Source organism: Protopterus annectens, chromosome 10.part0, assembly GCF_019279795.1.
Source record: "Protopterus annectens isolate FY-2018-M chromosome 10.part0, PAN1.0, whole genome shotgun sequence".
Classification (NCBI taxonomy): domain Eukaryota; kingdom Metazoa; phylum Chordata; order Ceratodontiformes; family Protopteridae; genus Protopterus; species Protopterus annectens.
This window is the reverse complement of record NC_056744.1, coordinates 634835684-634851424: the sequence shown is the minus strand read 5'-3', so window position 1 is coordinate 634851424 and position 15741 is coordinate 634835684. Positions and strand designations below refer to the sequence as shown.

Sequence of the window (15741 nt, the reverse complement as noted above, 5' to 3'; positions counted from 1 at the left end):
GTGTGCGTGTGTGTGCGTGTGCGTGTGTGTGTGTGTGTGTGTGTGTGTGTGTGTGTGTGTGTGTGTGTGTGTGTGTGTGTGTGTGTGTGTGTGTGTGTCTGTGTGTGTCTGTGCCTGTGTGTGTGAGTGTGTAGGCCTGTACACACAGTGATTGGAGATGAAGGCATCAAGATAATTTAGCAATTCTGAAGAAGGATTAGTTTGCTTCATATACCAAAACTAATCTTTTAAAATAGAATAGAGTCCTGAGGAAAAATAGTGACAAATTGTTGGGCATAAGCGAAAAAAAAAACCTCCTGTGATCATCTTGAAGGTTATCAATGATTTGCATAGTGGTGTCATGGGTATTACGAATTCTGCTACAGTTACAGTGTTTTATTTCTCATACAGGTAGGTGGAATTTAAATGGCTTGGGACAATGTGGAAAGAATTCAAAGCCTGTTACTTTCACTATAACACTGTGTATCGAGGAACCATCTTTACTGCTTCTTTGTATAAGCAGTAAACAATAGTTAGAGAACAGCTTCATTAACCTGATCCAGACTTGAAGCATTCAATGGAAACAAATTTAATTAATTAAACCTCTACAGTACAATGACAGATAATAGTTTTCTGTAATTAGCCAAATGCATTACGAATTAAACTAATTCAATGAAGTGTTACAATCTACTGCATGTGATATCTGTTTTTCAGGATTCCAGGGCAGCTTTCAGTCAGTGCAAAACTGTTTCCACTATGGCGATAGCTACAGGACAATGGAGCAGTCTGTCAACAGTGATGTGTTACCAGGGGAATCCCACTGCTTCAATTCTCCGAGGTCAAACGGATACCATGTGCTGACAATGCATTCAAGTTCAGCAGGTAATTGACTTAAACTGCCTCAGTACATTTCTAGAATAGGGTAACCCACACTACACAAATGAATTATAAACTGAAAAGGCAGTCAACCCCTCTTTCAGCAGGTTATCAATAATTCCCTTAACTCTACACTTTTAGCATGAATGGAGGTCAGGTAACATGCACTATAAGAAAATGGCCTTTGGAAATCACCTGTTTAACTGCCTTATTGGCACATTTATAATATGCCAGTCTACAGAGACATGTTGTGCAGCGTTTGTTCATTTTACAGATGTTTTTTATACATTAGTGGTCTATTATATGATTTTAAAATGAGAAGTACACTGTTATGAAAAATAAAAGGTAAAAAAAGTTTGTCTTCAATGGACTGTATAATCGAGTATTTTATTTATTTATCCTTTGTCAATCCAGTTACTCCTACTAGGCTAGTAGTTTTTTTAAAGGGGAGACCTGATGTGGTATTTGTACTACTAAGGGAAATTTGGCCAGGGCATTGGGAAACTTCCCCCACTCTTTTTGATAGGATCCATAGGATCTTTTACGTCCGTCTGAGCTGCCACCAACCCTGGCAGATGGGACCTGGGTTCAGCATCTCATGTGATGGATGACCCCTCCCCCCACGGAGTGTCAGCAATACATATTTCTAGTGTAGGAAAAGAACCCACAGCCCTCTGCACCAAAAATGAGTGTGCTACTTGTTATATTACTGACACTTAAGTGACATGATTGGTTTTATAAACAAAAGCAGCATTGAAATGTATCCAGTAAACTACTACAAATGTTATTAAGGTTAATTACATTTACAGATAGTTTCAGCTGGATCTTTCCCAAATATCTATAGATTTGTATATCTTGCAGTGCTGTGTGATTCTGCTTGCACTTTATATAAGTTTTATTCAATTTAGTTAGTTTACTTAATTTAGCTGATAGACTCTAAGGCCCTTTTCAGCAATTACCAAAGACAACAAAAGCACAGAACATACATAAGCAAGTTTGTTTGAAACCTTACTTAATACAAATGACTGAGACAGCTAACAGAAACTGTATGCACAAGACCTGTAATATAACAATATCTAACAAAATAAGCAGAAATCTACAAAAATTTATCAAAAATTGATGCCATATTCAGAGGTGCCACCTTATGGTGAACAGTTCTAGTAATGGCATTGTTTTCTAACAGCCAAAAGTGACATAATTTCTACATTTTTGGCTGCCTAGACTGAAAAGGATTTTGTACAACATTTAAGGGAGTATAAAAGATAGAGTGGACTCATAGAATTACCTCAGATTCTGAGTGATGTTTTCATTTTTTTAGTGTTTGGTAAAACTGGGCAGTGTTTTAAATTGAGTGTTTTGTAACTCAAAAAGCAAGATAGCCTTTTGTTGAAAGTGGAAGTATTCTTATTTTTCTGAAGGGTAGTGATAGTGGTTTTGTTGCACTGAGGCATTCACTATGACCAGCAATTTTGTTCAGCTAAACTTGTAATCTGTGACATTGACTTAATAAACTACCTGTAATCTGTGACAGTGATTTAATAAACTACCTGTAATCTGTGACAGTGACTTAATAAACTACCTGTAATCTGTGACAGTGACTTAATAATCTACCTGGGATCATGCTTCTTTTGTTGGAGCAATTTGAGACTCAGGAGCTACCAAGACCACAGCACTGTAAAACACAGTATATCTACATATGTTTGAGGTCAGATTCCCTGAGTATCAAGTTATTGCACTACAAGATGCTGAGGAACAAAATGTCATTCACTGTTTTCCATAGGAAATCACTTCTGAAGTGATTTCTAATGGTGCACTGACAGTTATCCTTTTGTTGTTAAAGGCTTTGTCTAAGATAACTGTGTAAACCAGGTGAATATTAGCCTGCCATCCAAACATTCTGCCTGGCTTCACCTTCCTGTATAACTGGGGTTCACATAGTGGTCTCAACACAGGAATAGCTAGGTAGGAAAGGAAAGGAAAGGAGTGAAGATGTGTGAAATGCTCACCTGTCATAAGTGAGGGGAGGTTGCAGGTGATCGAGGTGCACATAGTAAAGTGAAATGTCTCTGGTAGAGACTGGGAAAACCACTTCCCCTGCTTTAATGGAAGGGGTTGCTTGCAGGCAATTTCCCTTATGGAAGTGAGGGGTCCCAAGTATGGTCAGCCCACTTGATGGCCCCCTTTGAGTGTTCATAGAAAATGTAAGGACATAAAGAAAAAAAACTCAAATCACCCCAATGGCTGTCTGAATAATGGTCCATCTCTTTCACTGATGGGAATCAAATAGGCCAGAAGGGGGCTGATAACTACCATATAATAAGGAGTAAACAGTGCAAAAAGAAATCCCAGCATCACAGAAGATATTCTACTCCACAGTGAACATTAACACTGTTTGAGTCACCTAACAAAGTTGCCCTAGTCTTCTGTAAATTCAGAATGAGGGAGCACTTGTTAAATCATTGGTGAATGTAAATTGGATGAAGTGAAACCTATTTTGCTAATTCAGTCAGAAAGAAGGTGGAACCTTATCTAGAAAAAAACAACAGTTTAAGAACTTTGTCCGGGAGAGAGAGATGTCAAGTGTTAATGTTAAGTGTGCTAAGACCGATGTTTAAGTGGGAGAGGGATATTTTATTTACAAATATGTTAAGTGAATTTTTTACTATTGTGGACTCAAAGAACATTGAAGTCAAAGAATATGACTGAGTTTTATTAGGCAATGTAGGAAACTAAACTGTCAAAAGTGCTTCAAATTGAAAAAAAGTCTAGATAGCAAAGGTTTACTGATGATTTCTAAGCTAAGCTTTAAGAATCCTCTTATGAGACATTGCTGCACAGGCAGTTTGTGCTCCTGATATTAGTTTTAGGGGATGTAGCTTTTATTTGTACCAGGTAGCCATTTGTCAGGCTCCACTTCAGAGAGTCCTATAATAAGGACACTTAATCTGAAAAAACAAACTTACATACATTAAGTCCAAGACGACTAGTTCTTATAATATTCCTTTTTCCCTGAGGTATGATGATCTTGGGGTTGGTATATATAAGTTCAATGTGTAGAGGATTTGCCTCCCAGACACACACAAAAACAAATATTGAGGGGAAGAGCAATGTTCAATGTTTTCTTTTCTCCTGCACTTTTGGGCTTTTTTTTTTTCGATTTTGTCTGCAATCAGAACACTTCAATAGGGAGCCTTTGTACAAGGATATTTCTGAAGATGAGGAGCAGTAAACCCCATCAGTCACAGCTACTAGATTTTGGCTGTAGCAGGAGTGGTACAGTCAGTCAAGGGACAATGGAATTTTATCACTAGGTTGCAACCATGATAGTTTTATAGTGACGATATTAGGATGTGCTCTTGAACTAAGCATTCCAGCTGATCAGATGCACTACAGATTATGCTGTATTAAGCATTATCTCCCTGACTAATAGTTTTGCTCTCACCAGGAATAAAAATATTTTGTTGACTTTCTAATGTGAGGGGCCAAATCAGTCCTGAAAAAATCTTAGCAGTTTGACTAGGTTTATAGCAGGCCAACCATGTAATAAATAGTTATTCCAGCACCAATCTATTCAATATTCAATGTATAACCCAAACACAAATACACTTTACTGTCATTGACAGAATTCACAGACCCCTAGTTTGCTTCCTAAAGAGATTACTCCATTATAGATTGTTAGTTATTATAATTTTAAATCTGTGTTGTTACACTGCATGCCAAGCGCTGTACACTTTACTAGTAATCTTATCCCATTACATTTAGCTTTTGTTGCCATTTACTTGAATGTAACTGCATTTAGTTATTTACATATTTATTGTCTGATAGACTGCCTGAGAACATGCTAGAATGTGCTGTATTCTTGTTACTTTATGTGTTGAACTCTGCTGCAGGCTACCTAAAACTTCTGTCCACTAAAATCTCTGTGGTCCTACATTTGCATCCTCAGAAGGCAGAGATAAATGACGTATTCAAGAAGCAATTGGACAGCTTCTCATCATATAGCAAATAAAATACACATTTATTAAAATTAATAAATATAGTTCTACTGAAGTAACTAAAATAAAAAAATACATATTTTGGGAACAGAAAATGTACTTTACATGAATTACAATGAAAATAAATTGTGTGTTTTACATGACTTGGTGTACCTTCACTGGTACTTATGGTACAACCAGGACTGCATCCTAGCTCTGCTTATCAAGGACTGTTTGGGTGAGGCTCTCTCTGTGTGAGGAACACAGACACAGCTGCAGATCACTGGTGGTTCTTTCAAGGGTAAAGTCCTGTCCAGGTACCATACCCAAGAAATTACATATGATCTCCAGAAAAGGGGGAGAGGATGACATTTAAAGAGCAAGGGATGTTTACGTCTCTCTTCTGCTTATTAATGCAGCATCATCCTTATTAGTGGAAAACTGCACAAGTTACAGTAAATTCAAAATGATTCTGAGACTCCTGTGCCTCTCTGTGGTCCTTACACTAAGATCCCAAAGAGGATTGCAGTGACTCAGGTTAGAACTGCCCTCTCAGTGGCAAGGACATATTCTGAGTTTGCCCTAGCTTGAAGTTCTATCAACCAAGAAAAGAATGCCGTGGAAATCATCATGAGGGTAACAGTCTGGAAATGGACAAGACAGTCCCTGTCTCAGACCTATCTGTATGACCAGTCTGTCTAAATAATAACAGTTTTTATCCTATACAGGTAAACAGAGAGGCACCACACAAGGCGAACAAGGACTGCCTGTTTGCCTCTTGCCGCTTACTTTTTTCATGACCAGCAGTTTTTAATGAATTGTGACAACCTTCTAACAGTTAATTATACCACCTTTATTACAAGGTTTCTGGATGATAGAATTACTATGAGATCTGGCATGATATGACTTCAGGTAAGAATCTTTAACCTACTTGCACACCTAAATCCAACAATCCCACAGGAGGCTTTTGTGTTTCTTTTATGAACAATAAGTACCTAGTTAAATGCGATGCCTTTTGAAAATTCCTGTACCCCCACGTTTCATCAAGGATTTTGCTATGGAGGAATATTTTAATGTTGTCTTATCTGGCCTAGTGGTTATCGGTAGCTCCACACTAGTCATCCATTTTGAAGACATTGGTCTGGGATGTTTCCCTGACTCCCATACCTGAGGTTTCAGTTTAGGTTTATGTAATTGCTTAACACTAGGCATCTGCACTTAAACATAAATAAGGTAAACAATGAAAACTAATTCATGAGGTAGAGAAAACAATAATGAATGAAGCAAATTGAAATGTAAAGGTTTGCTGGAATTCATTGGGGTCTCCTGGATTCCAAAAGTGGTGAGTCTAATAAGGTAAGGAATAAATCCCCAGATTCAAGCTGCATTCTCAAAACCACCAGCAGATCCTGGATAGAAGAGTGGGGGGAATAAATGAAGCCACAGAGCTTTTTAGGTGGGGGACTACACTGTATAGGGAAAGAAAGCGATGCGAAAGCTTTATGCAAAAGATATAGATGAGCATATAGTCAGTGAAGGTGCCAAATGACTGGTATATTATGTTGATGATATGACTTACCATTTAGTAACCAGAATGCAGAGTTTTGGACTATCTGAAAGCAATCGAGTTTAAAGTCTCTAACCCACAGGTTTAAAGAGTTGCAGCTGTCAAGGTGGTACAGAAAAAAAGGTTTGCAAAACCACAGTAAGTTCATTAGGTTGTAACAGGTGTTTGTTCTTGTGCAATGATCCATAGTTGAAAGCAAGACAGCATCACAATAGCTGATAGTTGCTCTTTTAGTGTCAGAGTATATCATCAAGTATTGCTTCAAGATCAAGCATAACTTCAGTATCATGCAACTTTGATATGAATTCAAGCCTGTTGTTTCCACAGAGTTTGAGGACGGGAGATCTGAGGACCCTGGAGTAGCATTCACTGCATAGCCAGGGCAACTGTTGTAGTTGCATTGTGTTAGACTCAGTTACTGAGTATCCATTGGTGGACACCAATAAGGTCATATCTTAGGGCAGGAGAGCTAAAGCTGCATACCATCAGCAAAGCAGTGATACTACAACCCTCTACCTCAACTAAGATCATCTACACAGTGTAAAGAACAGGGCCCAGGGTAAAACCCTGTTGTACTGTGCAGTTTGGGCTAAGGTGAAGAGCACTTTACATTCAAATCAACCCCCAAGGGTGTACTAAGGCAGGGAGTAAACCACTCCAGGACAGCCCCTAAAAGAATAAAGTGATTTTCAGTTATTCTGCATTATCACTTGAACAGCCATGTTAAAAACTGTCTTGAGATCAAAGAAGATAACTCAAGGGATATTTCAGCATTATGATGGTTACAGAAATCAGAATAAAATTTGTCATATGTATTTTACTCTAACATCAGAGTAAAACTGCACATACACACTCGCTTGAGAACCTTAAAAGTAGGTTTGACACATGATAGTTAGTGTCATGATTACTGGGGTTCAATAAAAACTTAAGAGGAAGTGAGATCACTATAGCCTCCTTTATAAGGGATAGAAAGACATCCATTTCCAGAGATGAGCTGATGATCTTAAGTCGAATCAGATGCATGACCTTCAGACATGATATGCTAAGCCTAGCAGGACAAGTATCAATATTACCTGCTCTCTGCCACAAACCTGGAATTAAGGAAACAAGTATATAGCAATTAAGCAAATTAAACTTATTCTAACACTACAGTGCTAAGCCAACCACCAAACCTCTGAAAGAGAGCTCCAGGAAACACACTCAATTTTATGCAGGATTAGTCAAGAAGAACCAAGTCGTGAGGAGCCCAGTGGCAAGTTTTCTTTTCTTAGCTAAAAGCACCTAATGAGTGATGAGACAGGCTTGGATGGTCAGCCTCTTAACCACATTAAAGAGCACAGCTAGTTAATTAGCTGCAGTAGCAATTACCTGGACAGAAGCTCAACCTTCTTAATGGAGTTCTCCATTGTTACAAAGCATGATGGACTTCCAGTCTAAGCATATCTTTCAGAGATCATGTCCACTATTACCAGCCCTCAAACATTCATAGAGTCTTATGAAAAGGTCAGAGCACAGTCACACCATGGCTCCAATACTGCTAAGTGGACTGGATATACTTGACATTGACCATTTAGGTCCAGAGAAAACAGAAGCCATGTTACAGTCATAGACAATTTCTATATGGCAATTTCTATGGACACTTCAAGGAAGTATTTGCAGATGCAAAGCTGAGAAAACCTTTCTCCTTTCATAGCAGAGAAGAATTCTTTTACAAGCATTGTGTGAACCATGTCAATCTGTTCACTTAAGTGCTCCAAAACTAACTAGTTTGGGTTGACCAACACCAAGGTGACAACAAACACTAAAAAAAAAAAAATGAAGGACTGCCCACATATCACACATCTGGGTGATTAGCAGAATATGAGATAGCTCAAGATTGCTGTTTTACCCATGACAAGCTCAAAGGAGTTTGATAATCTATGAGACACCCAGGAATTTTGCATGGGAGGAGATAAAACATCATACCCTCATCTTGTCCTGGCTAGCACACAATTTCAGAAAATTTGTGAGTAAAATAGTGCCCACCACTGGAATAAAGTTGTCATAAAGCGAGGTTTCCATTATAAATGCCAGCATGCAGGCATCTCCACTAAATATCCTGCAGTTCTATGAGGAACCTTATGTATATCCCAGAGTGCCAACAGATATGGAATAGTATGGTGTTTTCACCCACGAGGATACATAAACACTGTTACCAGTAGTTCATTTCCTTGACCATGAGCCCCTCAGCTAGTGGGTACAGTGACTCCTTTTTGCTATATTTACTAACAGTACAGTATTTTCTAAATGTACCAAACATTTGTCTGTGGAAACACTGACATCCAAAGTGGTGGAGAGCCAAGATGAGGTCCTCGTTATAAAGAATCCAAAACAGAAGATGATGATCTGCTACTGAAGCACTAGAACCAACCAGTTTGTTTAGCACTTTCATCAAAAGGATGAAAATAGACTCTGTAAAAATACATATCAATGCATAACCCACTGGGCCCTTGCATTAACTGGAAATGAGCTGCATCTTGCCTTTCCTGAATACATTAACTTACTAAACAAATAAACACTTTCTGGTAATTTATGTACATCCTTGAATCAGAAAAATAAGTTATGAGAGATCTGGAAATCACATCCCCATCAAGGCAAGACTTATTTTCACTGCTTTTTTCTGTTTGTTTACCTGTTATAACACTAGAAATGTACAAAACAGCAAACCAAATAATGGTGCTAAGCCAAATAAGCAAATATTGCTGAAAATGTAATAACAAGTGAAATAAGACCTGGATAATGGCAAGAAAACAGACAATTAGGACACTAAATAAAGGCAGGAAGGCACTGGCAAAAGCAATGGTTAAACAAAGGGAAAGCTATAGGGGTGTATTAGACTTTATTTATTTATTTATTTTACACTTGTTGACCGGGATTGTCCAACTGAGCTGGAGACCCCTTATTCAGCAGAGGGCCCGGGGAGAAAAGCTCCAACATATTATACAATTTTCATTATAAATTAGCATTAAACAGCAGTGTTACATGATTATTGCAAGGCATTAAGTAGCAATACGATGTTATACCATGTCAATAATCAGGAGTATAGCAAAACTATTTCAAGATGTATAAAAAGAAATATGTCATTAAGATGAGTATAGTTTTTGGGGTAAGTGGTTGCAAAAGCCCAGTTTTATCATAATGTAGTTGCATGAAGGCAAGACAATTACAACAGAATGCTTCTCTGAGGTGATTTGCTAAACAGATTTTAGAAGACAGTAGAAAGAGTAGTCAAAGGAAGATTCGAGAGAGCTAGTGAGAAAAGTGAGTTAAGGGCAGAAAGTAGATTAAGGTATGAGAAGTAGGGGATGTTTAAGGAAGGAGAGTGCAGTGGCAGGACCAGTGACTTTTAAAGTGCTATTTGGTGGCAGTCTTAAATTGTACAGGATGTGTAAGGGTCCTGATTTCTAGTGGGAACCTATTCCAGGCAATAGTGGGGTGATAGCTGTACATGTTGCATCCAAATTTAGACTTGGGTTTGTAGATTTGTAGTAGGTCCTGGTTAGTGCTTCGGAGAGGTCTGGAGGGAGAATAATGGGAGATGAGGGGGGATAGTTCTGGGCAGTAGGAAGGCTGGTATAGGATAGAATGGATGATCTGGAGTTGAGAGAGAAGATGCTGGTGGGTAATTCAAGCCAGTTTAGGTGTTTTAGAGAGAGACAGTGATGGGATTTGTAGGTTTGTTGGGCAGCAAATCTAGCTACCTTATTGTAGGTAGATTCGAGTTTGGTCAGGAGTGCTGAGTTAAGATCGGTGAGAATTTGAGAACTGTACATTAGACTGGATAGAAGGCAGGTAAGAGAGAGAGTAATCTTGGCTTCAGAGGTAAGGAATTTCTTGTTACGGTAAAGGAGTCTTAGTTTTGAATGAGTCTTTTTGATACAGTTATTAACATGCAAGCCAAATTTAAGCTGATCATCAATGGTTATGCCTAAGAGCCTAGTGCTGGATTCTACCTGAATGGGACTGTTTGGAGAAGGAGGGTTTAATATTGTTGAACCTTTTAGGTAGGAAGAGTAACAGCTTTGTTTTTTTAGGGTTAAGGATGAGCTGGTTGTTGGAGAGCCATGTTTCAACTAAGTTAAAAGATGCCTGAATAGCTGAGAAGAGCTTAGAGGGAGAGTTGGCTATGGTGATGACTGTAGTGTCATCTGTGTATTGCAGTAAAGATGACTGAGGACAGGAGTTATACAGCTGATTAGTAAAGATATTAAAAAGTAAAGGCCCTAGGATAGACCCTTGAGGTACACCCATGTTTACAGGGAGAGGAGGGGAGAGTGCAGAGTGCCACCTCACTGATTGAGATCTATCAGTGAGGTAGCTGGAGAACCATGCAACAGTATCAGAGGAGAAGTTGAGGTTATGCAGTTTTATTACTTTTAGACTTATAAAGAAAAACATTTTGATAACTGCAGTGATAAAAAAGTGAAAAATAAAGAAGCCACAGTAAATACATTAGGAAAATAGATATTATGAGAAGTTAAAACAAAAATAAAACTGTAATAAAAATTGCCTATAAAAATATAACTGACAGCAACATTATATCTTGAAAATCTGCAGTAACAAAAGAAGCACAAATCCTAAGACTAAAGTGGTAACAGAAGGTCAGATGACAAAAAATTTCAGTTCACTAATGAAAAACAGAAGAACTAAAGATTTTAAAACAATTCAACAACTGAAACAACTGAATGTTCAGTCTGGAGGGCCATAGTCAAATTTATAGACTTGATAAAGCAAAAGTAAAAACCCTTAGCTGACCAAGTTACTAAATCAAAATAATGATAATCCAGAATGGGATGCAGTCAAATTTAAATGAAAACTATAGAAAAGAATCGATTACTAAGAAAAGAGCTGCAAAAGGCAAATTAGATCAATGTGCTAGTTGATAACTGAAGGTAGCCAACAATGTCGTAGGAACCAAAAATGATCAGAACAAGGCAGCTGTTGTCTGATGTATTCAAGTCAAATCCAGAGAAAATGGCTCACAAATGTCCAGATGTTGCTTAGAGAGATAAAGCCTTGACTATGCTCCAGTTGAGACCTGTTTGATTAGTAGCTCAGACATTAGAGGACCTAGCATGAAGGATGGATATGAATGACCAATGACCAATGATATTTCAGCCATTGTCTGGGATGTGTTGCAGTATGATTCCCTGCATGAGTGTACGTGTATCAGTGAACAGTGAGCCTTGCGATAATGTTATACCACTAGTGTTGACCAGAAATTGCAGTATGATAATTGACAAAGGGGGCAGAGAGCTCAACAGCAGAGCACCCTTATCCCCAGATTTTTTTTTTTTGCTTCCAATCCTGACTCACTCAGTTGCCAGTTGAGGGGAGGAATGAATGTCATTAGACAGGGAGACAGAACTACGTAGTAAACATGTGGGTTTTGTTAAAGAAAATAGTACCGCCTGAACTAAAACAGGTAATACTATTATTAGCAGCAGTGGTAAAGCAGCATGAATATCTCTTTGTATTCAGGTCCCATTTCTCACCAGCAAGTAAATTTGGGCAAAACTGCAAAATGCCTGCAAATGGAGGATTCTCACAAGAATATCATCAATATGACAAGAAATGGTCCACAGAACACAGTCCAAGGAGAAAGTGCATCTGATATGCTGCAGAAACCAGTGCAATGCAATGAAACATGCAGATTCAAGAGTACAGCATGATATGGAAAATAGTCAGACATTTAGGTAAAGAAAATATAGTAGAATAACAATCAGGAAAGAGACATTTCATAGAGTACAGGAGACAAAGACAATGGAAAGCAGAGACTCAATTGGCTGTAAGAAATATCCAATTAAAAAACCTCTGGGCCACCCAAAAACAAACCTCTACCCAGTGGATTTAATTCCAGTGCTTGATCCACTACATTATTGATACTTCTTCCTAACATCCTTTAGAAGAAAGAGATTCAGGCCTGGTAGTGAGCCAAAGAATTTTAGATTTTCTCACTGGTAGTCTACATTTCAATAGAATGGGATGTCCTAGTGGCTACCCAGATTTGTACATCAAGTGACTGTTGGTCATATGAATGGTACTAAATAGTATCCAGGCTATCTTACAACACTGGATCCCAAGAGAAATTCACTTGTTCAGAAATTATGCGACTATGATTTTCCTATAGTTCTATTCCCTATGGCAGCACAGAAGGAAATGGGCATTATAACTGTCCGCCTTCAGAATGGAAGAAATGTTTACCTGTGAATTTCCTTCCACTTGTTTGATTTCATGCCTTTTAGCCACATATTGATGTTCATAGGTTCGTAGGTAGTTACTAGGTATGTAGTCCAGGAAATCTTTTCCAAATTGCCTCAAAACACTGTCTGATTAAGGGTCATGCTCAAGATCACCATTAGTCTAGCATATACCTATAAACCTATATAAAACCCACGGTGGTGGTGCTGCGGTAGCATTGTTGCCTCACAGTAAGACGCTGTCCGGTTCAATTCTCAGCTAGAGCGTCTTCTGCATGGAGACATGCATGAATGGGCGTACCTTCATTGAAGGTTGTGCATCAGGGCTGGTAACTTGGCATGTAAAAATCAACTACCAATTATTAGCGGACCGGAGTTCTGCTCTGGCGACCCCTAACCGGGAAAAGCCGAAAGACACAAACATACCTATAAACCTATATACATAGTGACAAAATTGGGTTAGGGTGGAATGGCTAGGCTTATAAAGGCCCTGGTGTCTGTTAGCCTAGTAAATACCTATGAGTCTATAAATCACATGGTTGGCAATCAAACCCTGTACCACAGGAAGTAACTTATTAATAGCTCATAGACAAAATTCTCTTTGCTAACTGACAGGCAGCCCACTGCACTCACTGACAGGCAGTCATACTGCTGATAAGAAAAGTAAAATCTCTTTTTTTTCACTATATTTGTGGTACTGAATGACATTATTTCCTGATATATGTCTCTAGCATTCTAAGACCTGATCTCAGTTTGAGCAAAAGGAGTACCACTGTGGTACAGAGAAGGCCATCTCTATCAGAGCTCATCTCCCACAGTGATGTAAGTCTACCACTCAGATATTCTGCTGTACATTTTAGATGCCTTTGATAAGCCAAGTGGCTTCTCTTGAGGGCACTTAAAATACTAACTGGAAATGGTCACTGGTCTGTTAACCAATTTTCCTTTCCCATCAAAGCTATCAAGTTGCATTTCAGATTTTGGTTTTGTCCTTACAAGTTTTTGTAATCAGTGTTAAATCTTTGACTCTTCCAGTCTTTCACTATCTTATATTGGCCAGACCTTGGCTCAGTACCATCTACTGAGAAAATAATCTGACAGGGATCATCCCATCTCAGGCCTCCAATGCAAAATCCTTGTTTGCCATTAGACTTAAATGTACTAAATGACATGGTATCCCAACTGCCTTTTCAGCCAGCTTGTTTAGTGGAACTCAAGTATATATTCTGGAACGTACTTTTACTGGTAACCATAATTACTGCCAATTGAATTTCTCAGCGTTGGGTTCTTATGTACAAATAATCTACAAGCTGCTATAGAAGGATTGCATAATGTGGGAAAGTGGTACAGAGATGAAATTTACCTCCCTGTTCACTTCCCAGTCTTTTTTTGAAGATCCAGAAAAGAGGAGAAAATACCCTTACAGTTTATCCATATCTACTTGGAGTTTTATTTTAAGATAATAAGATGTGGCTAGGAAAATGAAGTGATAGCTTGTCTCCGTTGCCCCTTATTGGGAAGGTTTCTTTGTGGCTAACCAAACCCTTCTAAATTGTGATGCACCTCTAGAAGGTTAGTTAGACTTTCACCTGTGCTGGCAAAATTGTCTTTACAGAGGTGGCTATGGAAATACCTTTTTCATGAGTTGGACTCTTGAAAAGATTTATTTATTTACGTATTTCACATTTGTTAACTGGGTTAGTCCAGCTGAGCTGACAGGCCTGTTTTCACTGGAGACCCAAGAAGAAAAGCTCCAGTTTACAGAATAATGAATTATTTACAGAAAAGAAAATAAACAAAGAGTGCAAGGTTGACATATAGTGTTGAAACACAAAGTACACAAGCTATAGATTGGTAACAGATTAATGAGTTATTTACAGGAAAGTATATAAACAAAGAAAAGAAATGTTGATGTGTAATGTTGAACCACACAGTACACACACTATCTATTGATTGCATAATAAATGGGTTATTTATGAGAAAGTAGATAAACAAAGAATACAAATCTTGACATGTAGTATTGAAGTTAAGTACACAGATTATGCATCAAGTGGAGAAACAAAAAAACAATGGTCAACAACCTTTTTTTAAAAATAACTTGCTCTATGTGAGAAAGCAGAGTCAGTATAAGCATATCGTTTACATGGAAATGCAACCAAGACATTTGCAATATAATCATTAGTAGGCACCTTCACCAAGAGCCAAAGTTGGGATATTCCATCTAGGATCAAAACATCCTTTGGAAGTGTTTTTTTTTCTGGAATTTTTACCTGAATCCATTTGTTGAGCTTTTTCTGTTTCCCGTTTCATAGCTCTCTTATATGACATATGATGTTATCCTGCTGTTAGCCCACTGAAGATGGGAACCTTCAAATTATAATATCACAGACAAATAAGGATACACGTATGATTGGATCACTGAAAAGGCCTTTTTTTTTAGTTTTTTTCTAGCCCTACATCTTCATTTGTTGCTGGTGTCCCATTGCTACCTTGAGGCATGCAATGGGACTCTAAGGTATGTAATCTTTCAAGCTCATAATATAATATCATTATAATTTAGGGTGTTTCTTAAAAGAAGAATACAGTTCAAGATGGTATTAACACAGCTAATGATTGTTGAAGTGTGAGCCCATTAACCCTGATGATGGGACACAAGTATGGACTAAACAAAGCATATTCATTGAGACTTTTGAATTTGCTGAGGTGTGCAAAAAAGCACAAGAACAGTGCACCAATGTGCAAGCAGTGCACAGTCTTGTGGATCAGATGATATGCTGAGTACTGGTTTATCTGTTGCAGTTTTACTATACCTAAATGAAACACTCTTGGTGATCATCTGATATATAAGCTTTCTTTTATTCAAAACCAGTATACTGAAAGTATTAATCAGTGGAACCAAACCCCCGATCCTTAATATTACCAACTCTAGAGTCAAACCACCTCTGGGTAATTCATAATTCAGCACCTTTCTTATGGTCAGTTATAAAATTTAAGACAGAAAAATTCTACTAATTGACAGCTGATCAAATAAATTTTGAGTAAATGCGTGGATTCCATCTATTACACATACTGTCAGCATAGCTGGAATGAAATAATAGTTTAATTG

General features: G+C 38.1%; 1 protein-coding gene across 2 annotated transcripts in view; it reads left to right on the top strand.

Moving 5' to 3' along the window:
• GLIS1 (GLIS family zinc finger 1) overlaps positions 1-15741 on the top strand; it is a 1802806-nt gene that overhangs the window by 1768010 nt on the left and 19055 nt on the right. For both annotated transcript variants that reach the window (XM_044085458.1, XM_044085459.1), the window contains one exon: positions 694-861. In XM_044085458.1, coding sequence (XP_043941393.1) covers positions 694-861 — 168 coding nt within the window. The remainder of the gene's footprint in view (positions 1-693; positions 862-15741) is intronic.